Genomic DNA, 25460 nt, shown 5'->3' with positions numbered 1-25460 from the left:
GACCAATGGTCATAGAATCCTGTAGTTGGATTGACCCCAAGGGCCATCCAGTCCAACTCTCTGTGTGTACGCATCTATATGTATTATTATTATTATTATTATTATTATTATTATTATTATTATTATTATTATTATTATTATCTCATAGAATCCTAGATTTGGAATGGACCCAGAGGATAGTCTATGTCTATCAATCAATCAATCATGGGATCCTAAAGTAGGAAGGGACTCCAAGGTCCAAACCTCTTCTAGGCAGGAAGACACAATCAAAGCCCTCCTGACAGATGGCCAACCAGCCTCTGCTTCAAAGAAGAAGATTCCATTGGACTCTTAGGCTGCATATTCCACAGTCACGTGTATTGGTTTGTTTGTACCACATGTATGGCTTGATGGGTCTGGACCAATCTTGGCACACAGACCAATGAATATGATTATTATTATTATTATTATTATTATTATGAGTTGAGAGGCTGCAATGCTGGCAGTGGCCAGAAGGTGGCGGCCGAGACAAGCACAAAGGGGCTTATTATTATTATTATTATTATTATTATTATTATTATTGAAATAATACTGAAATAATAATAATAATAATAATAATAATAATAATAATAATAATAATAATAATTTCAGTATTCATACGGACAGTTTTGGAGCACAATACTCCTGACCTTTTGTAATAAAAATTGTAACAAAAAGCACCTATGCTTTAAAGTTATTGAAAAGTTACCGTATATACTCGAGTATAAGCTGTCCCGAATATAAGCCGAAGCACCTAATTTTACCACAAAAACTGGGAAAACTTATTGACTCGAGTATAAGACGAGGGTGAGAAATGCAGCAGCTACGGGTCAATTTCAAAAATAAAATAGATATTAATAAAATTGCATTATTTGAGGCATCAGTAGGTTAAATGTTTTTGAACATTTATATAAAATTGTAATTTAAGATAATAATAAAACTTTAATAAGACTGTCCAACTCTGAATACCTATATGCTCAAGTATAAGCTTACCTGAATAGAAGCCGGCCAGGACCCTCGCTCGAGTATAAGCCTAAAAAAGGGCTGAAAAACTAGGCTTATACTCAAGTATATACAGTAATACTGAAATAATTATAATTATTATAATTATTATTTCAGTATTCATACGGACAGAGTTTTGGAGCACAATACTCCTGACCTTTTGTAATAAAAATTGTAACAAAAAGCACCTCTGCTTTAAAGTTATTGAGAAAGTATTCATAACATCAGCAAGAGGTTGGACTGGATGGCCTTTGGGATCCATCTCAATGCCATGAGTCTAATAATAATAATAATAATAATAATAATAATAATAATAATGTTCGACTTGTGGTTTTGTGAAACAAAATCCAGCATATCTATCTTGTTTGCTGTGTCATACAACGTCGTTGTGTCAATAATAATAATAATAATATAAAATAATAAAATTATTATTATTATTATTATTATTATTATTATTATTATTATTTCAGTATTCATGCAGACAGAGTTTTGGAGCACAATACTCCTGACTTTTTGTAATAAAAATTGTAACAAAAAGTACCTATGCTTTAAAGTTATTGAAAAATTATTTATAACATCAGCAAGAAGTTGGACTGGGTGGCCTTCAGGGTCCCTCCCAATTCTGGGATTCACTCCCTTGGCTTTCTCCAACAGCCACCTTTTTCCGCTTGGCCCTTTTCCCGGCTCGCTCGTGATGCGCACTTGTTGGGTTGCTGTTTTTGCGGAGATCCGTTCCCAGTCTCTTCCGCCGTTCATGTTTCAGTTTGAGTCACTGTGACTGTTTCCAGTCAGCCTCCCATTCAGGAGCCGGGTCTTCGGGAAGCCAGCGAGTCATCCTTGCTTCATTGCTTTCTCCGGGACGTTGGGACTCCGACTCCTGGCTTAGAAAGGATGGGAAATAAATAGTTACTATTGGTTTCCAGGTCCATACGGGTCAGGGTTCCCATCATCCCCAGCCAACCAAGAACGAGTCCGGACACAAGACCAGCGGTGAAGCCGCAGTGACATCAGATCTGTTTAAGTTTATTGGCTTCAATGTACGACGGCTACATAATGACTCACATTCATGATATTCCATCACTGAGGAAAACTGCTAAGAATGGTCCGTGTGTGAAATCATCCCTTACAGAAACACGGAGTCGGGAGAAAGAAAAAAGAAAAGCAATCATAACCACTGATTCGACCTTAAAAAGAGTTCACTGCATAAACATGACAGAAAAAGCACAAACAAAGGCTTCATTCAAATAACATAGTTCATTTGTCTCCTACACTGTAATAGTTATAATTTCACCATGACGGACACCAGACATTAAGATTAAGCTAACACTGGTGTTTTTTTCTTTTGCTTTCCTTTTTTTTTTGTTTTCCCCCCCCCGTAAATTAAAGAGAGAGAATAAAAAGAGAACGAAATCGCATAGAATCGCATGTCACTATAGCAACATCGAGATCGGTTTCGTTACGTTCACTATTCGGGAGAGCAAACTTCTTAATTATTTTTTTAAATTCTCCAAAACAGAAAGGAACCAAACGAAAAAAATAAATTTTTTTAAATAAATTTAAAAAAAACTTTTTAAAAAATCGTTGAAGACTATTTGTCATAGGAATACATAACACCTACAGTATAAGTTAATAAATTTCAAGCTACTTTTATAGAAATACGACACCAGCATGCACAATATTGTATCAATAGAGTAATGGAGCAGTTAATTCATTTCACTGGAGAGACGGCTATCATAGGCAAGTGCATTTCTCGAACGAAAAGAAAAAATAAGAGGAAAATATCGGAACCATTCAAGCTGCTCACAAATCCCCCCAAACCCTCCCTCCGAATTGAGCCCTCTTGTGCGGTCTTGTCCCCCCTTGCGTATAGTTTTCCTAAAGCAGCCAGAGCTAAAAGCCAGGGGTATATGAGAAGGAGAGACATATATATATATATCCATTTCTATATATATGCGCGGGTGTTGGTGTAGGTGAAGGGGTTTCGTAATTCCAGTAAAGCACTTCCAAACCAAAACAAAGCCACGGCTCATGCGACACGACAACGACAACGACGGCAAACGGAAAGAGAAGCGGGAAGATGTCCCTCCGGTTCCCCGGCGTTTTGGGGCTCCGTCGACCCAAATCTTTGCAAGCCTCTCCTGGTCTTCCTCGGATCGGACGCAAAAACCCATCCGACGCAAAAACCGCCGCGCGGCAACAAAGCGTGAGTGGCAGGTTTCGAAAGTGTCCGCGCCGGCGCCGCGTTTACGAGCGCTTTGTTGGCCCCTCGGAAAAGCAAAAAAAAAAAGGACCCTGCGCGCGACGATCAAATACGACGCAAAGACAAGAAAGCGAGGATCTCCCGCTTTCGGCGTGGCAAAAACGTCAACGTGAAAGCAACTGAAAATTTCCAAGAATCGTCCTTTACTTTTTCTGTTCAATCGGCTAGAAAATTTACTCGATTATCTTTAATAGTTCGAGACGTCTCGTTTGGGGAATAGTCTCGTTTGGGGAAGAGATTCGGTTTCGGTGCTCACGTTCCGGAGCGCCTACAATATCGTTCCAAATTTGCTCTGCATTTTGGCCAAGGTTGTCGACAACACGTGCTTGCATGCAGCAGACATAAAAAGAGAAAAGGTATCTGCTAAATGATGTCTTTATCTGCTAAATGATTATCTTTAATCATTTGAGACGTACGTTTAGTTCGGGGAAGAGATTCGGTTTCGGTGCTCACGTTCCGGAGCGCCTACAATATCGTTCCAAATTTGCTCTGCATTTTGGCCAAGGTTGTCGGCAACACCTTCTTGCATGCAGCAGACATAACAAGAGAAAAGGTATCTGCTAAATGATGTCTTTATCTGCTAAATGATTATCTTTAATCATTTGAGACATAAGTTTAGTTTGGGGAAGAGATTCGGTTTCGGTGCTCATGTTCCGGAGCGCCTACAATAACGTTCCAAATTTGCTCTGCATTTTGGCCAAGGTTGTCGGCAACACGTGCTTGCATGCAGCAGACATAAAAAGAGAAAAGGTATCTAAAACGTCAACGTGAAAACAATTGAAACTTTCCAAGAATTGTCCTTCTCTTTTACTCTCCGAGCTAGAAAATTTACTCGATTATCTTTAATTGTTCGAGACGTATGTTCGGGGAAGAGATTCGGTTTCGGTGCTCACGTTGCGGAGCGCCTACAAAACCGTTCCAAATTGTAAACCACATTGTCCATAAATGTTTGCAATAAAAATTTACTTTAAAAAAAAACGTTCCAAATTTGCTCTGCATTTTGGCCAATGTTGTCGGCAACATATGCTTGCATGCAGCAAAGACATAATAAAAGATATCTGCTAAGTGATTTTACCAACTTTAACACTTAAACAAAGCACGGAGGAGAGGTGGCAACCCTTTTTAAAGTGAGGACTCGAGAATGAAATTGGGGACGATCACAAAAGACGCCCAGAAATGGCATTCGTCTTTGAATATTTAAAATTTCAATTATTTTTATTCCTGCTATCCTATCCTCCCGTTGATTCTTGGAAACTTTTATACAGCCGCTCGCCAAGCACCAATGAAAATGGCTAAGGATCGGAACAAGGAAACTAAAGGAAGGCAAGCAGGTCGGGAGAAAGAAAATAAAAAAGAAGCAAAGCAAGTTCACACTCGATGGCTTGATGTCAAATATGGCTGTCGCGTAGAAATACTGTAAACTGCAATTGAGCTTTTAATACTGCGAGCTATCTTAAGTTTCTCGAGAAAGCTCCGAGACGGTGGTGTTTTTTTTCGAGTCGGGGGCTTTCCTTTCACCTGTAAAACGACGCGATCATCGTAAGCAAGAGGCGTTCCAAAACTAAGGACCGGGAGAAGAGACACACGAGCGAAATGTCATGGCGGGTGAGGTTTATAAATAGGGGAATGAAACAAGGAGGGATGGACCGAAAAGCTTACTGGAACCACAGAACCTGAAAAGGAAAAAAAGACGGCAAACAAAAACGCACAAAAACGGCAGAAAACAAAAATGGTTAAAAAGAGGGCCATTCCGTTCGAGTTAGTCATCGTCAACGCCTAGCGGTCAAGATAACTTAAAGACAGCTCCCCTGGTATGATGATGTGTTGTCTACAGAACAGTCCATGTGCCACTGCGAGGCTGCCCTTCCTTCCTTCCTCCCTTCCTTCCTCCTTCCCGTCTTCCTTCCCAAACACGCCCAGCCAGCCTGACTTCCCACGAGTGGTGTTTTGGCAAAAGTGTCAAAGAGGCAATCCAAGACAGGTTTGTGGGGAGCCTCCCGGGAAGGTCGCCCCTCCTCTCCCCCTCCCCTCCCCACCCCTGACCCCCTCCCCCCCAAAAACTGGTGGGAAAAAAACATAAAGACTGCAGGAGTAGCATCGGCGTGCGGCTGCCAGTCCGTCCGAGGGGCCCTAGTTGTTGCCTTCGCCGCCGTCGTCGTCCTGCTGGTCGCTCGTCCAGAGCGTTAGGTTGTCGCGGAGGAGCTGCATGATGAGGGTGGAGTCCTTGTAGGAGTCCTCGTTGAGGGTGTCCAGCTCGGCGATGGCGTCGTCGAAGGCCGTCTTGGCCAGGTGGCACGCCTGCTCCGGCGCGTTCTGGATCTCGTAGTAGAAAACAGAGTAGTTAAGGGCCAGGCCCAGCCGGATGGGGTGCGTGGGCTGCATGTGCTCCTTGCTGATCTCGTGGGCCTCGCTGTAGGCCTTCTCGGAGGACTCCACCACCGTCGCCCGCTTCTCCCCCGTGGCCACCTCCGCCAGGTAGCGGTAGTAATCCCCCTTCATCTTCAGGTAGAAGACCTTGCTCTCGTACTGGGTCTCGCTGCAGTTCTTGATCAGGTAGTTGTCCAGCAGGCTCAGCACGTCCTGGCACACCGCCTCCAGCTCCTTCTCGATCTTCTCGCGGTAGGCCCGCACCATCTCGATCTTCTTCTCGTTCCCGTCGGCGGAGGTCTTCTGCTCGATGCTGCTGATCACGCGCCACGAGGAGCGCCGGGCGCCCACCACGTTCTTGTAGGCCACCGACAGCAGGTTGCGCTCTTCGTTGGACAGCGGCTCGTTCAGCTCCGTCACCTGCATTTCGGGGGTCAAAGGAAAGGGAGGAGGACACAAGAGGACTGGTTACACCCTCCGCTCTTCACCAGGTCCAAACACAACACAACTTTGTCAATAGAGACAACATTTGAATGGCTTTCACTCCAAGGACAACGGAGCCTCCGGTGGCCTAGGGGATAAAAGTCTCGTGACTGGACGGTTGGGTTGAAACCTGAAGGCTGCCAGGTTTGAATCCCACCCGGAGAGAGCGCAGATGAGCTCCCTCTATCAGCTCCAGCTCCATGCGGGGACATGAGAGAAGCCTCCCACAACATCAAAACATCCAGGCAACGTCCCCTGGGCAACGTCCTTGCAGACGGCCAATTCTATCACTCCAGAAGCAACTCCGGTTGCTCCTGACACGAAAAAAAAAAACCACCAAGGACAAAACTATCTGAATGGGGAAGGATTGGAAAGGGCAGGGAGCAAAAAATATAGTACAGTGTTCCCTCACTACTTCGAGGTTCACTTTTCGCGGATTCACTGTTTTGCGGTTTTTCAATAAACTCTAAATCATAAAAAATTTACAATTTACAGCCTAAGGAAGGGAGGAAGGAGAAGCTGAAGGGAGAAAAAAGGAGCCCAAGTGGCTACGGGAAGAGAAGGAGGCGATTTATCAACACACGATTAGTAGATAAAGACTTAAAATAGTGTATAACTACTAAAATAATGTATAAATATTAAAATAAATACAGTGTCCCTACATCACAGATTTTCACTTATTGCAGGCGGCCCTGGAACCTAACCCCAGTGATAATTGAGGGAACACTGTAGTGGGTTGCTGTGAGTTTTCTGGGCTGTATGGCCATGTTCCAGAAGCATTCTTTCCTGACATTTCGCCTGCATCTATGGCAGGCATCCTCACAGATTGTGAGGTGTGTTGGAAACTAGGCAAGAGGGGATCATGTATGTTTGGCATATTCAGGGTGGGAGAAAGAACTATTTATTTATTACTTATTTATTAGCGACATTTATATCCTGCCCTTCTCACCCCGAACGCCGCGTGTGTCCATCTGTAATTATTATTATTATTATTATTGACATTTATATCCTGCCCTTCTCACCGCGAATGGGATTCAGGGCAGCTTACAAGTTATATGTACATACAATATATTTATATTATTAGTATAGCACAATATAAGCATTATATATTACTATATTGTACTATAATACTATATTGCATTATTAGTAATATTACATGTAATATAAATATACAATTACAATAATGTATTATAATTATTATATTGTATTACATTATAATATTATTATCAATATTATATGTATATACAATATATTATATTATTAGTATAGTATAATATGAGTTTGATATATTATTATATTGTTATATTAACACAGGAGACATGGTAGAAATATATTGAGGCAGGTGTCAAGGTTGCAATTGGCCACCTTGATTAGCATTGAATAGCCTTTCAGCTTCAAGATCTTTCACTTTTATTGTTTTATTTATTTATTATTCAAACTTATATGCCGCCACTCCCCTAGGGAGTTGCTTACAATTATATACCGTATATATTCGCCGATCCAAATATAAGCCGACCCGAATATAAGCCAAGGCACCTAATTTTACCACAAAAAACTGGGATAACTTATTGACCCGAGTATAAGCCGAGGGTGGGAAATGAAGCAGCTACTGGTCAATTTCAAAATAAAAACAGATACCAACAAAATTACATTAATCGAGGCATCAGTAGGTTAAATAATGTATATAGATACAGATACAGATATACAGGTACATGGATCTATATGTATATAGGATTTGCAAAGACCTGCAAACATATGAGGGGGAAATTCATATATAAAATTAATGTAGATAGATAGATAGATAGATAGATAGATAGATAGATAGATAGATAGATAGAGATATATAAGTGCATAGGGACTGCAATTGCATGCAGGGGGTTAATGCCTATATATCTGTAGGAGACTTTAACAAATATTTCAGGGGAAAATGCTTTTATAAGATTGATGGATAAATATTTTTCTTCCTCCTGATTTGCAAGGGCGTCTTTCCCTTTTCAAAACATTCCCTTGGTTAAGAGCGAGGGAGGCTTTGGAAAAGAAAACACACTGATAAGGGAGGGTAAGAGAGAAATAGATCATATATTGCAAGCAATGGCTTCCAGGTTCTTGACCTTGACCCCATTATAAGCTGGGGGAGGCTTTTTCAGCTCAAAAAAAGGGTTGAAAAACTCAGCTTATCTTCAAGTAAATACAGTATATTGATTGTTTTGTGTAATATTATTATATTGTACTAGCTGTGCCCGGCCACGCATTGCTGTGGTGAAGTATGGTGGTATGGGAAATAAAGTATTGAGGAATTGGTGGTAGTTAAGGTAAAGGGTAAAGGTTTTCCCCTGACATTAAGTCCATTATAAATGGGTTATATAGCTGTGTGGAAGGGCCTTGAGTCTACACTGCCATATAATCCAGTTAAAATCAGATAATCTGTATTTTATAGGAAGTGTGGAAGAGGCCTAAATGAGGCCTAACTCTGCCTGTCCCCTGGGCTGAGTGGGTTGCTAGGAGACCAAATGGGCGGAGCTTAGCCTTCTAACTGGCAGCAACTGGATAAAAACAATTATTCCTCTCCCTCTAATTAGGACTTTATTTTCCTTTTCTTTTTGTTGTATGAACGTAGAGGCATGGATGAGGGGTTGTGCTGCCAAGTTTAGTGTTTCTGGGATGTGTAGTTTTGTTGTTTTGCCCTAGGCCGAAATTTCATTACCCTTTTATATATATAGACTAGCTTACCCGGCCACGCGTTGCTGTGGCGAAATCTGGTGGTATCGGAAATAAAGTATTGAGGAATTGGTGGTAGTTAAGGTAAAGGGTAAAGGTTCTCCCGTGACATTAAGTCCAGTCGTGTCTGACTCTGGGGGTTGGTGCTCATCTCCATTTCTAAGCCGAAGAGCCGGTGTTGTCCATAGACACCTCCAAGGTCATGTGGCCATTGGCATGACTGCATGGAGCACCGTTACTTTCCCGCCGGAGTAGTACCTATTGATCTACTCACATTGGCATGTTTTCGAACTGCTAGGTTGGCAGGAGCTGGGGCTAACAGCGGGCGCTCACTCCGCTCCCAGGATTTGAACCTGGGACCTTTTGGTCCGCAAGTTCAGCAGCTCAGTGCTTTAATACACTGTGCCATCAGAGGCCCCTTTTACACTGCCATATAATCCAGTTAAAATCTGATAATCTGTATTTTATAGGCAGTGTGGAAGAGGCCTAAGTGAGGCCTAACTCTGCCTGTCGCCAGGGCTGAGTGGGTTGCTAGGAGACCAAGTGGGCGGAGCTTAGCCTTCTAACTGGCAGCAACTGGATAAAAACAATTATTCCTTCTCCCTCTAATTAGGACTTTATTTTTCTTTTCTTTTTGTTGTATGAACGTAGAGGCATGGATGAGGGGTTGTGCTGCCAAGTTTAGTGTTTCTGGGATGTGTAGTTTTGTTGTTTTGTCCTAGGCCGAAATTTCATTACCCTTTTATATATATAGATAATAATTTTTATTATTGTTATGGATTTCGTATAACAGAAGCCCGAGGAGACACAGGACAAGGGAGGCTTCAGGGAGCCCAGAGCAGATTTATAGCTCCATGACGCTATTAAGAGACGACTGCTTGATTTGCGGGTATTGTTTTCCAATCTGTTTTCAGCATCCGGATGCTCTTTCATCCCAGCAGGATGCGAGTCTCTCGGTAACTGTAAACCGTAATTGTGCAGTTCTCATAGACCTTGCGAGAAAGTTCCGGGCAGGAAAGCGAATAGACGGCGTGCGGGAACAGTGCGAAATGCATAGCCGCAGGCTGAAAAAGCACTGCGTGTCCCGTACGGCAAGAGCTGCTTGGGGAGAGACAACCAGCAAGACAGACACGTTCTCCGCAGAACGAGAAGCAACGCAATGCCTCTCTGATACCAAACAACAATGAAAAACGGCACACAGGCCCAAATGTCTGCTGAAAGAAACACGGTGGTGTAATTTGCATGACCCCGCCCCCTGCCTCTCCCATAACCCTTTCCTGTTCTTTTCTGTAACACACAGCAAACAGAGGAATTCATCAGCAACTGAACATACTAGAGAGGTTTGGGGAAAATCACCATGATTTATAGGAGTTGTAAATAAAAATAATAATAATAATAACGAATGGGACCCTGAAGAAGGAGACAGAAGGCCTGATCCTTGCAGCCCAGGAGCAAGCCATCAGAACAAATGCAATCAAGGCCAAGATCGAAAAATCAGCTGATGACCCAAAGTGCAGACTGTGCAAGGAAACCGATGAAACCATTGATCATATCCTCAGCTGCTGTAAGAAAATTGCACAGACAGACTACAAACAGAGGCACAACTATGTGGCCCAAATGATTCATTGGAACTTATGCCTCAAGTATCACCTCCCTACAGTTAAGAACTGGTGGGATCACAAACCTGCAAAGGTTGTGGAAAATGAACACGCAAAGATACTGTGGGACTTCCGGATCCAGACTGACAAAGTTCTGGAACACAACACACCAGACATCACAGTTGTGGAAAAGAACAAGGTTTGGATCATTGATGTTGCCATCCCAGGTGACAGTCGCATTGAAGAAAAACAACAGGAAAAACTCAGCCGCTATCAGGACCTCAAGATTGAACTTCAAAGACTCTGGCAGAAACCAGTGCAGGTGGTCCCGGTGGTGATGGGCACACTGGGTGCCGTGCCAAAAGATCTCAGCCGGCATTTGGAAACAATAGACATTGACAAAATTACGATCTGCCAACTGCAAAAGGCCACCCTGCTGGGATCTGCATGCATCATCCGAAAATACATCACACAGTCCTAGACACTTGGGAAGTGTTCGACTTGTGATTTTGTGAAACGAAATCCAGCATATCTATCTTGTTTGCTGTGTCATACAACGTCGTTGTGTCAATAATAATAATAATAATAATAATAATAATAAAAGTTTATTTATATACCGCCCTATCTCCCGGATGGGACTCAGGGTGGTTTACAGTCATAAAAGCAAACGCAAACATTACATAACAACATAATACACATTATTAAACAAAGTAAAACAATACAATTATAACAATAAATCACACTTACATGACTTAAAAACTGGGATGTATAGTTCGCCTGCAATTTAAGAGCACTCTGAACTCCACCAACAATGGACCTGGAAATCACGTGTCACACAGAACCCGCATGACCAACAAAAAACACTGGAGGGATTTATAAGAGTTGTAGTTCACCTACATCCTATGAGCCCAAACAATGACGGATCTGGACCACACTTGGCATGCATTCCCGATATGCCCAAATTTGAATACTGGTGGGTTCTGAGGGAAATTGGCCCAGAAAGTTTGGAGTTGTAGGTACTGGGATGTATAGTTTATTACGCCAATTTGCAAATATGTATATGTGTGTGTAAAAGAAATCCCTTGGAAGAAATCCTTGCAAGAGAGCTCTGCAAAAGGGGAGCTGATCTTTTTGCAGAGGCAAAGCCATGCCTCAAACAATGTATCTTTTTGATGCAGGTGGCTGGGAATGTCAGTTGGGATTTGAGCTTGCTAGAGAGAGCACTGGGAAGAAAGGCTCTCTAGCTACTACCGTGTTTCCCCGAAAATAAGACAGTATCTTATATTAATTTTTGTTCCCAAAGATGCTCTAGGTCAGGGGTCCCCAAACTAAGGCCCGGGGGCCGGATGCGGCCCTCCAAGGTCATTTACCTGGCCCCTATTTTTATATCAGTTTTAATAATATAATATATTGTATATACATATAATATTGATAATAATCTTATGTTATACAATATAATACTAATAGTAATACCATATAATAATATTAATTATATGTTATATATTACATATTATATAATAGTATAGTGGTATAGTTCAATATAGCAATATATAATGCTAATATTGTGTTATGCTAATAATATAATATAGTGTATGTGCATACAGCTGCTCCGAGTCCCCTTCGGGGTGAGAAGGGTGGGATATAAATGTAGTAAATAAATGCAGTAAATAAATTATTAATTTTAGACTTAGGCTCGGCCAAAGTCTGACATGACTTGAAGGCACACAACAACAACAACAACAATCCTAATTAACGACTATCTCATTGACCAGTAGCAGGCCCACACTTTCCATTGAAATCCTAATAGGTTTATGTTGGTTAAAATTGTTTTCATTTTTAAATATTGTATTGTTCTTTCGTTGTTTTTGTTGTTGTTGTTGCACTACAAATAAGACATGTGCAGTATGCATAGGAATTTGTTTGTATTTTTTTCAAATGATAATTTGGCCCCTCAACAGTCTGAAAGATTGTGGACTGGCCCTCTGCTTAAAAAGTTTGGGGACCCCTGCTCTAGGTCTTATTTTCAGGGGATGTCTTATTTTTCCATGAAGAAGAATTCACATTTATTGTTGAACAAAAAAACGAACATTTATTATATACAGTACAGTAGTTGTCATCATAAACCAGCATAACCAGACAAACTGTGAATCCTATCAAGAATTTCTTATTACTACCAATATTTTCATGTACAACACTTTATGGTACATACATTTGCTGATCCTGCATGCTCTGGTGTTCTGTTTGGTGGGCATGCTTCCAAACAAAAACTTTGCTAGGTCTTACTTTCTGGGGAGGCCTTATATTTAGCAATTCAGCAAAACCTCTACTAGGTCTTATTTTTTGGGGATGTCTTATTTTAGGGGAAACAGGGTATGCTGTATATATTGATGCTGATTGATTAGTTATTGATCTTATGCAACTACATGGACATTGTATGATTGCAGAACCGTTTTGTATTTCAACTCTACAAGCAAGAGTAAAGTTTCCTTTGTTCCTTTAAATTCCTCTGCCTGGTCTGAGTCTTTTGCACATGGTGTTATCTGGATGCTACTGATTCCGCTGCATACACTCACCTGGCAACATAGTTCGCCTCCAATCAATGAGCATCCTGAACTCCACCAAAGATGGAATTGAACCAAACTTGGCATAGAGAACCCCAATGATAAGCAAAAATACTAGAGGTCTTTGCGGGAAATTCATCTTGATTTCGGGGAGTTGTAGTTCACCTACATCCAGACAGCACCGTGAACACAAAGACCCATGGATCTGGACCAAACTTGGCACACAGACCTGATATGCCGAAATTTGATTACTGGAAGGGTTTGGGTGGAACTGGCCTTCCTTTCTGGGAGTTGTAGTTCACCCACAACCAGGGAAACTGTGGCCTCCATCGATGATGGACCTGGACTGAACTTAGCAAACAGAAACCTCATGACTTACTCAACCTACTTTGAGAGGACGGACTCATCCTAGTGGGAGTTGTAGTTTACCCAACAGCCAGAGAGCACACAGAACCCGACCAATGATGCATCCAGAGCAAAGTTGCCCAACAAAACAAACTTTAAGTACCGATGGAGTTTCTTGGGTTTAACCAGGCATGATGGCAGTTGTAGTTAATCCACAACCTTGTGCATTTTGTACAATTTTAAAAATGACTTTTTCAAATAACTCAGGTGTCAGGTACCCAAACTAGTATGTATGTATTTGCGTATTATATATACACACACACATATATATACACATCCTCCATAAAGCAAAAGGCTCACTTGCAACGAGGCTTCTGCACATGCTCGGCTAGATATTCCTGGCAACCCACTCCAGAGTATCCAAAAAAAGGTAGAAGTTGCCTTCCAAAAGGGGTTCGAACCCTCACTCAAAATAGGGCCAAAGTGTCCCAATTCCCCTAACACACACACAGTACAAGTCATGCCAATAGAACAGGAGTGGCTTTTGTATCTCAGTCTGCTGCGGGGGATCATATGAGTCCTGCATCTGCTCCTGCCCGTCTTCCCGGTTCTCCAAAAATGCCTCTGAGGTTTGGTCAATGCTACGGACAACCAACCACACGGCAGGTTTGAAGTGGCTGTGCTCAACCTAGGGGAGGACGGCCACGTCAATCATATTAAGGTAACAAAATTTGAAAATCTGCTCCTGGTTTGAAAGAATTGTTTAATTGCGTGTCTTTAAGATAGAATTAATTAGGAAATGGCCAACTCCCTAAAGTGCTCCTCAGAGGGACCCATAGCTTCCAAGATCTTTCCAATCTCTGGACACCATCCCAGGGGTCCCCAAAGTAAGGTCCTCCAAGGTCATTGACCTGGCCCCTGTCCTAAAGTTTAGACTAAGGGTTGACCTAAGTCTAGATGGTCTTTGGAGGTATCTTTGCTTACCTATGGTCTTATGAGATCATCTAGATGGTCTTTGAAGGTCTCTTTGCTTAGCTACGGCCTTATGAGACCATCTAGATGGCTTTTGGAGGTCACTTTCCTTACCTACGGTCCTATGAGACCATCTAGATGGCCTTTGAGGGTCCCTTTCCTTATCTATGGTCTTCTTATGGCCTTATGAGATCATCTAGATGGTCTTTGAAGGTCTCTTTGCTTAGTTACGGCCTTATGAGACCATCTAGATGGCTTTTGGAGGTCACTTTCCTTTCCTATGGCCTTATGAGATCATCTAGATGGTCTTTGAAGATCTCTTTGCTTAGCTACGGCCTTATGAGACCATCTAGATGGCTTTTAGAGGTCACTTCCCTTACCTATGGTCCTATGAGACCATCTAGATGGCCTTTGAGGGTCCCTTTCCTTATCTATGGTCTTCTTATGGCCTTATGAGATCATCTAGATGGTCTTTGAAGGTCTCTTTGCTTAGCTACGGCCTTATGAGACCATCTAGATGGCTTTTGGAGGTCACTTTCCTTACCTACGGTCCTATGAGACCATCTAGATGGCCTTTGAGGGTCCCTTTCCTTATCTATGGTCTTCTTATGGCCTTATGAGATCATCTAGATGGTCTTTGAAGGTCTCTTTGCTTAGTTACGGCCTTATGAGACCATCTAGATGGCTTTTGGAGGTCACTTTCCTTTCCTATGGCCTTATGAGATCATCTAGATAGTCTTTGAAGATCTCTTTGCTTAGCTACGGCCTTATGAGACCATCTAGATGGCTTTTAGAGGTCACTTCCCTTACCTATGGTCCTATGAGACCATCTAGATGGCCTTTGAGGGTCCCTTTCCTTATCTATGGTCTTCTTATGGCCTTATGAGATCATCTAGATGGTCTTTGAAGGTCTCTTTGCTTAGCTACGGCCTTATGAGACCATCTAGATGGCTTTTGGAGGTCACTTTCCTTCCCTATGGTCTTATGAGATCATCTAGATGGTCTTTGAAGATCTCTTTGCTTAGCTACGGCCTTATGAGACCATCTAGATGGCTTTTAGAGGTCACTTCCCTTACCTATGGTCCTATGAGACCATCTAGATGGCCTTTGAGGGTCCCTTTCCTTATCTATGGTCTTATGAAACCATTCGGGTCGGCTTATACTCGAGTATATACGGGTAAATGCAGAGATATCAGATGGGCGGGACCTGACTTGACAATAGTCCAGTGAAAGGGATCTTAGTAGACTACAAGCGGAACATGAGTCAAGGGTGTGATGCAGCAGCGAAAAAGGCCAATGTGATCCTAGGCTGCATCAAGAGGACCATAGTGTCCAGATCGAAGGTTTTCTGAGCCTCAAGACCCGTGGAATCTACTCCACAGGAATTTTAAGACAAGGTTTGATAGCGAGGGGGTCGGATGGTGGCAGAAAGAAGGGGGTTGGATTGGATGGCCCCTGGGGGTCCCTTCCACGATTCCATGAAACCCAACCCTTCTCTGCCTCCAAATGACATTTCCATTTTCTTCTCTCTCGGCAGCCAGCTCCCTTCCCCCAAAGCTTCCCGGCGAAGTTCGTCAGCTCTCCAAACTTAGACTTTGCTTCACTGCTCCAGGAAACCGTACCACCGCATTTAATGGCATCTGACCTAGAATTCTGACACGGCCTCGGCGGGAGGCTTCATTTGGGGAGAGATCCAGTTTCCCGGAAAGGCGGACAGAAAGGGGATTCGGAGGGAAGCACAATGGGAGCAGGGGCATTTCGTTTCAATGGATGCACCATTTGGACTGGTGTCCGGCCTCACTACCAAAATATGAGGGTTGAATGAAAAGTAATGCCTCCACCTTCGTAACTTCTCAAGAGATGGCAGTCCTGGTCTGCGGCAGGAACTGGCTTGTTCAGTAGACTCTCCTCTACAGTTCCATTTGGCGGGAAGCCTTAGCATTGAATGGTTGTGTTGTTAAAGTGCGAAGTATGGAATCCTGCGCAGATGGGGAAGCCTTAGCATTGAACGGTTGTGTTGTTAAAGCGCGAAGTATGGAACCCTGCGCAGATGGGGAAACCTTAGCATTGAATGGTTGTGTTGTTAAAGTGCGAAGTATGGAACCCTGCGCAGACGGGGAAGCCTTAGCATTGAACGGTTGTGTTGTTAAAGTGCGAAGTATGGAACCCTGCGCAGACGGGGAAGCCTTAGCATTGAACGGTTGTGTTGTTAAAGTGCGAAGTATGGAACCCTGCGCAGACTGGGAAGCCTTAGCATTGAACGGTTGTGTTGTTAAAGTGCGAAGTATGGAACCCTGCGCAGACGGGGAAGCCTTATCATTGAACGGTTGTGTTGTTAAAGTGCGAAGTATGGAACCCTGCGCAGACGAGTAAGCCTTAGCATTGAACGGTTGTGTTGTTAAAGTGCGAAGTATGGAACCCTGCGCAGACGAGGAAGCCTTAGCATTGAACGGTTGTGTTGTTAAAGTGCGAAGTATGGAACCCTGCGCAGACTGGGAAGCCTTAGCATTGAACGGTTGTGTTGTTAAAGTGCGAAGTATGGAACCCTGCGCAGACGGGGAAGCCTTAGCATTGAACGGTTGTGTTGTTAAAGTGCGAAGTATGGAACCCTGCGCAGACGAGGAAGCCTTAGCATTGAACGGTTGCGTTGTTAAAGTGCGAAGTATGGAACACTGCGTAGACCTGGAAGCGTTAGCATTGAACGGTTGTGTTGTTAAAGTGCGAAGTATGGAACCCTGCGCAGACGAGGAAGCCTTAGCATTGAACGGTTGCGTTGTTAAAGTGCGAAGTATGGAACACTGCGTAGACCTGGAAGCGTTAGCATTGAACGGTTGTGTTGTTAAAGTGCGAAGTATGGAACCCTGCGCAGACGGGGAAGCCTTAGCATTGAACGGTTGTGTTGTTAAAGTGCGAAGCATGGAATCCTGCGCAGACGGAAAAGCCTTAGCATTGAACGGTTGTGTTGTTAAAGTGCGAAGTACGGAATCCTGCGCAGACGGGGAAGCCTTAGCATTGAACGGTTGCGTTGTTAAAGTGCGAAGTATGGAATCCTGCGCAGATGGGGAAGCCTTAGCATTGAACGGTTGTGTTGTTAAAGGGCGAAGTATGGAATCCTGCGCAGACGGGGAAGCCTTAGCATTGAACGGTTGTGTTGTTAAAGTGCGAAGTACGGAATCCTGTGCAGACGGGGAAGCCTTAGCATTGAACGGTTGTGTTGTTAAAGGGCGAAGTATGGAACCCTGCGCAGACGGGGAAGCCTTAGCATTGAACGGTTGCGTTGTTAAAGTGCGAAGTACGGAATCCTGTGCAGACGGGGAAGCCTTAGCATTGAACGGTTGTGTTGTTAAAGTGCGAAGTATGGAACACTGCGCAGACGGGGAAGCCTTAGCATTGAACGGTTGTGTTGTTAAAGTGCGAAGTATGGAACCCTGCGCAGACGAGGAAGCCTTAGCATTGAACGGTTGTGTTGTTAAAGTGCGAAGTATGGAACCCTGCGCAGACTGGGAAGCCTTAGCATTGAACGGTTGTGTTGTTAAAGTGCGAAGTATGGAACCCTGCGCAGACGAGGAAGCCTTAGCATTGAACGGTTGTGTTGTTAAAGTGCGAAGTATGGAACACTGCGCAGACTGGGAAGCCTTAGCATTGAACGGTTGTGTTGTTAAAGTGCGAAGTATGGAACACTGCGCAGACGGGGAAGCCTTAGCATTGAACGGTTGTGTTGTTAAAGTGCGAAGTATGGAACCCTGCGCAGACGAGGAAGCCTTAGCATTGAACGGTTGTGTTGTTAAAGTGCGAAGTATGGAACCCTGCGCAGACTGGGAAGCCTTAGCATTGAACGGTTGTGTTGTTAAAGTGCGAAGTATGGAACCCTGCGCAGACGGGGAAGCCTTAGCATTGAACGGTTGTGTTGTTAAAGTGCGAAGTATGGAACCCTGCGCAGACGAGGAAGCCTTAGCATTGAACGGTTGCGTTGTTAAAGTGCGAAGTATGGAACACTGCGTAGACCTGGAAGCGTTAGCATTGAACGGTTGTGTTGTTAAAGTGCGAAGTATGGAACCCTGCGCAGACGAGGAAGCCTTAGCATTGAACGGTTGCGTTGTTAAAGTGCGAAGTATGGAACACTGCGTAGACCTGGAAGCGTTAGCATTGAACGGTTGTGTTGTTAAAGTGCGAAGTATGGAACCCTGCGCAGACGGGGAAGCCTTAGCATTGAACGGTTGTGTTGTTAAAGTGCGAAGTATGGAATCCTGCGCAGACGGAAAAGCCTTAGCATTGAACGGTTGTGTTGTTAAAGTGCGAAGTACGGAATCCTGTGCAGACGGGGAAGCCTTAGCATTGAACGGTTGTGTTGTTAAAGTGCGAAGTATGGAATCCTGCGCAGATGGGGAAGCCTTAGCATTGAACGGTTGTGTTGTTAAAGGGCGAAGTATGGAACCCTGCGCAGACGGGGAAGCCTTAGCATTGAACGGTTGCGTTGTTAAAGTGCGAAGTACGGAATCCTGTGCAGACGGGGAAGCCTTAGCATTGAACGGTTGTGTTGTTAAAGTGCGAAGTATGGAACACTGCGCAGACGGGGAAGCCTTAGCATTGAACGGTTGTGTTGTTAAAGTGCGAAGTATGGAACCCTGCGCAGACGAGGAAGCCTTAGCATTGAACGGTTGTGTTGTTAAAGTGCGAAGTATGGAACCCTGCGCAGACTGGGAAGCCTTAGCATTGAACGGTTGTGTTGTTAAAGTGCGAAGTATGGAACCCTGCGCAGACGAGGAAGCCTTAGCATTGAACGGTTGTGTTGTTAAAGTGCGAAGTATGGAACACTGCGCAGACTGGGAAGCCTTAGCATTGAACGGTTGTGTTGTTAAAGTGCGAAGTATGGAACACTGCGCAGACGGGGAAGCCTTAGCATTGAACGGTTGTGTTGTTAAAGTGCGAAGTATGGAACCCTGCGCAGACGAGGAAGCCTTAGCATTGAACGGTTGTGTTGTTAAAGTGCGAAGTATGGAACCCTGCGCAGACTGGGAAGCCTTAGCATTGAACGGTTGTGTTGTTAAAGTGCGAAGTATGGAACCCTGCGCAGACGGGGAAGCCTTAGCATTGAACGGTTGTGTTGTTAAAGTGCGAAGTATGGAACCCTGCGCAGACGAGGAAGCCTTAGCATTGAACGGTTGCGTTGTTAAAGTGCGAAGTATGGAACACTGCGTAGACCTGGAAGCGTTAGCATTGAACGGTTGTGTTGTTAAAGTGCGAAGTATGGAACCCTGCGCAGACGAGGAAGCCTTAGCATTGAACGGTTGCGTTGTTAAAGTGCGAAGTATGGAACACTGCGTAGACCTGGAAGCGTTAGCATTGAACGGTTGTGTTGTTAAAGTGCGAAGTATGGAACCCTGCGCAGACGGGGAAGCCTTAGCATTGAACGGTTGTGTTGTTAAAGTGCGAAGTATGGAATCCTGCGCAGACGGGAAAGCCTTAGCATTGAACGGTTGTGTTGTTAAAGTGCGAAGTACGGAATCCTGTGCAGACGGGGAAGCCTTAGCATTGAACGGTTGTGTTGTTAAAGTGCGAAGTATGGAATCCTGCGCAGATGGGGAAGCCTTAGCATTGAACGGTTGTGTTGTTAAAGGGCGAAGTATGGAATCCTGCGCAGACGGGGAAGCCTTAGCATTGAACGGTTGTGTTGTTAAAGTGCGAAGTACGGAATCCTGTGCAGACGGGGAAGCCTTAGCATTGAACGGTTGTGTTGTTAAAGGGCGAAGTATGGAACCCTGCGCAGACGGGGAAGCCTTAGCATTGAACGGTTGTGTTGTTAAAGTGCGAAGTACGGAATCCTGTGCAGACGGGGAAGCCTTAGCATTGAACGGTTGTGTTGTTAAAGGGCGAAGTATGGAACCCTGCGCAGACGGGGAAGCCTTAGCATTGAACGGTTGTGTTGTTAAAGTGCGAAGTATGGAATCCTGCGCAGACGGGAAAGCCTTAGCATTGAACGGTTGTGTTGTTAAAGTGCGAAGTACGGAATCCTGTGCAGACGGGGAAGCCTTAGCATTGAACGGTTGCGTTGTTAAAGTGCGAAGTATGGAACACTGCGTAGACCTGGAAGCCTTAGCATTGAACGGTTGTGTTGTTAAAGGGCGAAGTATGGAACACTGCGCAGACGGGGAAGCCTTAGCATTGAACGGTTGTGTTGTTAAAGGGCGAAGTATGGAACCCTGCGCAGACGGGGAAGCCTTAGCATTGAACGGTTGTGTTGTTAAAATGCGAAGTATGGAACCCTGCACAGACTTAATGCAGATAGTCAATGCGACTTAAGCAACGTGCAGTCATTGAATTCTTGATAGGAGAAGGTATTCACTTCATCCGAGAATACAAGCTGTTTATGGTGATTGTATTGATGTGAGTTCTGTGCATTGTTGGGCAAGTAAGCTTAAAGATGTTGAGGTGAGAACATCTGACTTGCGTGACAAACAAAGGGTCGGGCGTCCTGTGACAGCAACCACCGAGTTTCACAAGCAAAAGGTTGACAGATTAAGGACAATCGTCATATCACTCAGAGATATATTTCAAGCATAATTGGCATAAACGTGTGGGTCACATTATTGCCTTGCTTGGCTATCGGAAGATCTGTGCACAATGGGTACTGTGAGATGTCGGTTGCGGAAACAGAGTGTAGACTTCTTTCGTGACGGCTTCAGAAAACGTGTTCATCATTGGCAGAAATGTATCCAATTGTCTAGTGATGATGTGGAAAAGTGACTAGTGGTGGTTGAAGAGCACATTCTAAGGATTATTTCTGCCTTTGATTTATTAAAATATTCCCGTCCATACCCAAGTTAACGAAGGTGGAGGCGTTACTTTTCATTCAATTTATTGGAACAAACCCTGTTTTGTTCCAATAAATCCCTCAAAGCACAAGTGACCGGATCATCATTGTGTTTTCCAGACAGGGAATAATTTTGAATTTAGAAAGCGACCCTTTGATCGAGGCACACGACTGCCATTATAACTTGATTTCCCGGAGCCGGGAAGCCACAGGGTTCCTCTCTTTCTGAGTAAAAACCCCACACTCTTCGCCGCAGGAAATCAGAGGAGTTAATTCGGAATAATAAGGAGGAGGCTGTTCCCGGATATTGAGCTTCTAACCAAGCCTCGCCTTTGTGTCACTTATTTACTTGTTTGTACAATCCAGGCGGCGTTATCCGGCCTAATCGCGAGCCCATTCGTCAGCATTGCGCTGTGTAATGGTCTGATGACTAACACAAATAACACAAACATGAATGGAGAAGTTAATTGGCTAATAACACAACAGGCAAAGCTAAGAAGCGGTCGCCGTGTCATTTCTCCATGAAAACGGGCAAGATCCTGTCTGCAAAATAGAGCTCCGTGCAATGTATTTTGCAGCAGTTAAACAACAGCAGAGCCATTTCTTGTTGGGACTGCTACGTTTTGCAGAATTTCATCAATTTTATTTATTTACTAGCTGTGCCCGGCCATGCGTTGCTGTGGCGTAGTCCTTTGTGACATTCAAGGTGGCCTAGAAAGAATTGCCCTGGGTATGAAGCAGCCAGGCTTTGAAGCTGCAAGGCTATTCAATAGTATTCAAGTTGGCCAACAATGGAGTCCCCTAAGTATGAAGCAGCCAGGCTTTGAAGCTGCAAGGCTATTCAATGGTATTCAAGTTGGGAAACAATGGAGTCCCCTGGATATGAATCAGCCAGGCTTTGAAGCTGCAAGGCTATTCAATGGTATTCAAGTTGGCCAACAATGGAGTCCCCTGGGTATGAATCAGCCAGGCTTTGAAGCTGCAAGGCTATTCAATGGTATTCAAGTTGGCCAACAATGGAGTCCCCTGGGTATGAATCAGCCAGGCTTTGAAGCTGCAAGGCTATTCAATGGTATTCAAGTTGGCCAACAATGGAGTCCCCTAAGTATGAAGCAGCCAGGCTTTGAAGCTGCAATGCTATTCAATAGTATTCAAGTTGGCCAACAATGGAGTCCCCTAAGTATGAAGCAGCCAGGCTTTGAAGCTGCAAGGCTATTCAATAGTATTCAAGTTGGCCAACAATGGAGTCCCCTAAGTATGAAGCAGCCAGGCTTTGAAGCTGCAATGCTATTCAATAGTATTCAAGTTGGCCAACCATGGAGTCTCCTAGGTATGAAGCAGCCAGGCTTTGAAGCTGCAATGCTATTCAAAGGTATTCAAGTTGGGAAACAATGGGATTTTTCTTGCCTTGTTTCTGATTTCTTTCTATTTTTTTTATTACGGAATTTAGCACCAAAATATCACAATGTATTGAAAACATTTACATTGACTACAAAAATGAAAACATTGTAGTCAATGTTTCCAATACATCGTGATATTTTGGTGCTAAATTCGTAAATACAGTAATTACTATGTAGCATTACTGCCTATTGAACAACTATTTCTGTCAAATTTGTTGTATAACATGATGTTTTGGTGCTTAATGTGTAAAATCATAACCTAATTTGATGTTTAATAGGCTTCTCCTTAATCTCTCCTTATTCGCTTATCCAAGCTTGTGCCGGCCCGTTTATGTTGGATAAGTGAAACTCTACTGTACATTTATTATTTCACTCTGATCTTATTATTATTATTATTGCATTTATTATTTTACTCTATTTATTATTACTGTATTACATATCATTATCCTGTATTATTATTATTATTACATATATTATTTTACTCTATTATTATTAAACTAGCTTTGCCCGGCCACGCGCTGCTGTGGCTTATGCTTTCAGAGTGTTGTTCTTTATTTACTGTCCTGATTTTAGAGATTATATTGTTCTGTATTATCACACCACAGTAATTACATTATCTTATATTATCTGCTTAGAACTGGATTATATAAGGCCCCTTCTACACAGCTGTATAAAATGCACACTGAAGTGGATTATATGGCAGTGTGGAGTCCAGATAATCCAGTTCAAAACAGATAATAAAAGATTATAAATGGGTTATATAGCTGTGTGGAAGGGCCTCGAGTCTACACTGCCATATACTGTAATCCAGTTAAAATCTGATAATCTGTATTTTATAGGCAGTGTGGAAGAGGCCGAAGTGAGGCCTAACTCTGCCTGTCCCCTGGGCTGAGTGGGTTGCTAGGAGACCAAATGGGCGGAGCTTAGCCTTCTAACTGGCAGCAACTGGATAAAAATCAATTATTCCTCTCCTTCTAATTAGGACTTTATTTTTCTTTTTGTATGAACGTAGAGGCATGGATGAGGGGTTGTGCTGCCAAGTTTAGTGTTTCTGGGATGTGTAGTTTTGTTGTTTTGTCCTAGGCCGAAATTTCATTACCCTTTTATATATATAGATGGATACATAAGCACATTTACATTGAAGAAGATGAGAATAATGATTTGATCAGAGTTGGACAGTCTTATCTTAAATTTGAGCTTGATGTAAATATTCAAAAACATTTAACCTACTGATGCCTCAATTTATGTAATTTTATTGGTATCTATTTTTATTTCTGAAATTTACCACCTTCGGCTTACACTGGAGTCAATGTTTTCCCAGTTCTTTTTGGGGTAAAATTAGGTGCCTTGACTTATATTCGGCTGGGCTTATACTCAGGTATATACGATAAATATTATCCTTTAGGAACTACCTATAGGAACTACTAGCTGTGCCCGGCCACGCGTTGCTGTGGTGAAGTATGGTGGTATGGGAAATAAAATATTGAGGAATTGGTGGTAGTTAAGGTAAAGGGTAAAGGTTTTCCCCTGACATTAAGTCCATTATAAATGGGTTCTATAGCTGTGTGGAAGGGCCTTGAGTCTACACTGCCATATAATCCAGTTAAAATCAGATAATCTGTCTTTTATAGGCAGTGTGGAAGAGGCCTAAGTGAGGCCTAACTCTGCCTGTCCCCTGGGCTGAGTGGGTTGCTAGGAGACCAAATGGGCGGAGCTTAGCCTTCTAACTGGCAGCAATTGGATGAAAGCAATTCTTCCTCTCCCTCTAATTAGGACTTTATTTTTCTTTTCTTTTTGTTGTATGAACGTAGAGGCATGGATGAGGGGTTGTGCTGCCAAGTTTAGTGTTTCTGGGATGTGTAGTTTTGTTGTTTTGTCCTAGGCCGAAATTTCATTACCCTTTTATATATATAGATAGTTGTTTGTAAGTCAGATGCTTGTAACAAGGCCCTGTCCCTTGTTGGGTTAACGTCCTGCTCCAGGATGAATGGCAAAGGGCAGGTTTTGGCTCTCTCTTTGCATTGCGATCGCACCCTGTCAGTGTGTCAAAGCGCATTAAAGGTCACTGGTAACATCACACTTTGCCCTAATGCTATTATTACCTTTGGGGCACTTGGCGACCCGGGGACATATTTCTCCTGCAAAAGGGAGGGAAACACAGCATGCCTTTTGTGCTGTGCTCCATACGGATTGAGATCTTAAGTCTTCTGATGGGGAGAAAAAACATAATTATAATAACTCTGTGTGGCATGATTTTATGTTCCTGGGTGATCCATGCCATTTCCTAATTGGTTCTATCATAAAAACATGGAAAAGGTTATTTATTTATATATTTATTTATATATTTATTACATTTATATCCCGCCCTTCTCACCCCGAAGGGGACTCAGAGCGGCTTACAAATCAAACTTACATCTATATATATAAAAGGGTAATGAAATCTCGGCCTACACATCCCAGAAACACTAAACTTGGCAGTACAACCCCTCATCCATGCCTCTACGTTCATACAACAAAAAGGAAAGAAAAATAAAGTCCTAATTAGAGGGCGAGGAATAATTGTTTTTATCCAGTTGCTGCCAGTTAGAAGGCTAAGCTCCGCCCACTTGGTCTCTTAGCCACCCACTCAGCCCAGGGGACAGGCAGAGTTAGGCCTCACTTAGGCCTCTTCCACATTGCCTATAAAATACAGATTATCTGATTTGAACTGGATTATTTGGCAGTGTAGACTCAAGGCCCTTCCACACAGCTGTATAACCCATTTATAATGGACTTAATGTCAGGGGAAAACCTTGACCCTTTACCTTAACTACCACCAATTCCTCAATACTTTATTTCCCATACCACCAGACTTCGCCACAGCAACGCGTGGCCGGGCACAGCTAGTACAATATATTATTAGCATAGCACAATATAAGCATTAAA

General features: G+C 43.3%; 1 protein-coding gene across 1 annotated transcript in view; it reads right to left on the bottom strand.

Annotated features, from left to right (window-relative positions):
• Positions 1-2022: 2022 nt before the first annotated feature.
• Positions 2023-25460, bottom strand: part of ywhag (tyrosine 3-monooxygenase/tryptophan 5-monooxygenase activation protein gamma) — a 39531-nt gene continuing 16093 nt past the window's right edge. The window contains exon 2 of the mRNA XM_062958964.1: positions 2023-6067. Within this exon, the coding sequence (XP_062815034.1) occupies positions 5411-6067 (657 nt within the window). The 3' untranslated portion in view covers positions 2023-5410. The remainder of the gene's footprint in view (positions 6068-25460) is intronic.

Source organism: Anolis carolinensis, unplaced genomic scaffold, assembly GCF_035594765.1.
Source record: "Anolis carolinensis isolate JA03-04 unplaced genomic scaffold, rAnoCar3.1.pri scaffold_7, whole genome shotgun sequence".
NCBI lineage: Eukaryota > Metazoa > Chordata > Lepidosauria > Squamata > Dactyloidae > Anolis > Anolis carolinensis.
This window is presented reverse-complemented; position numbering and strand designations above follow the sequence as displayed.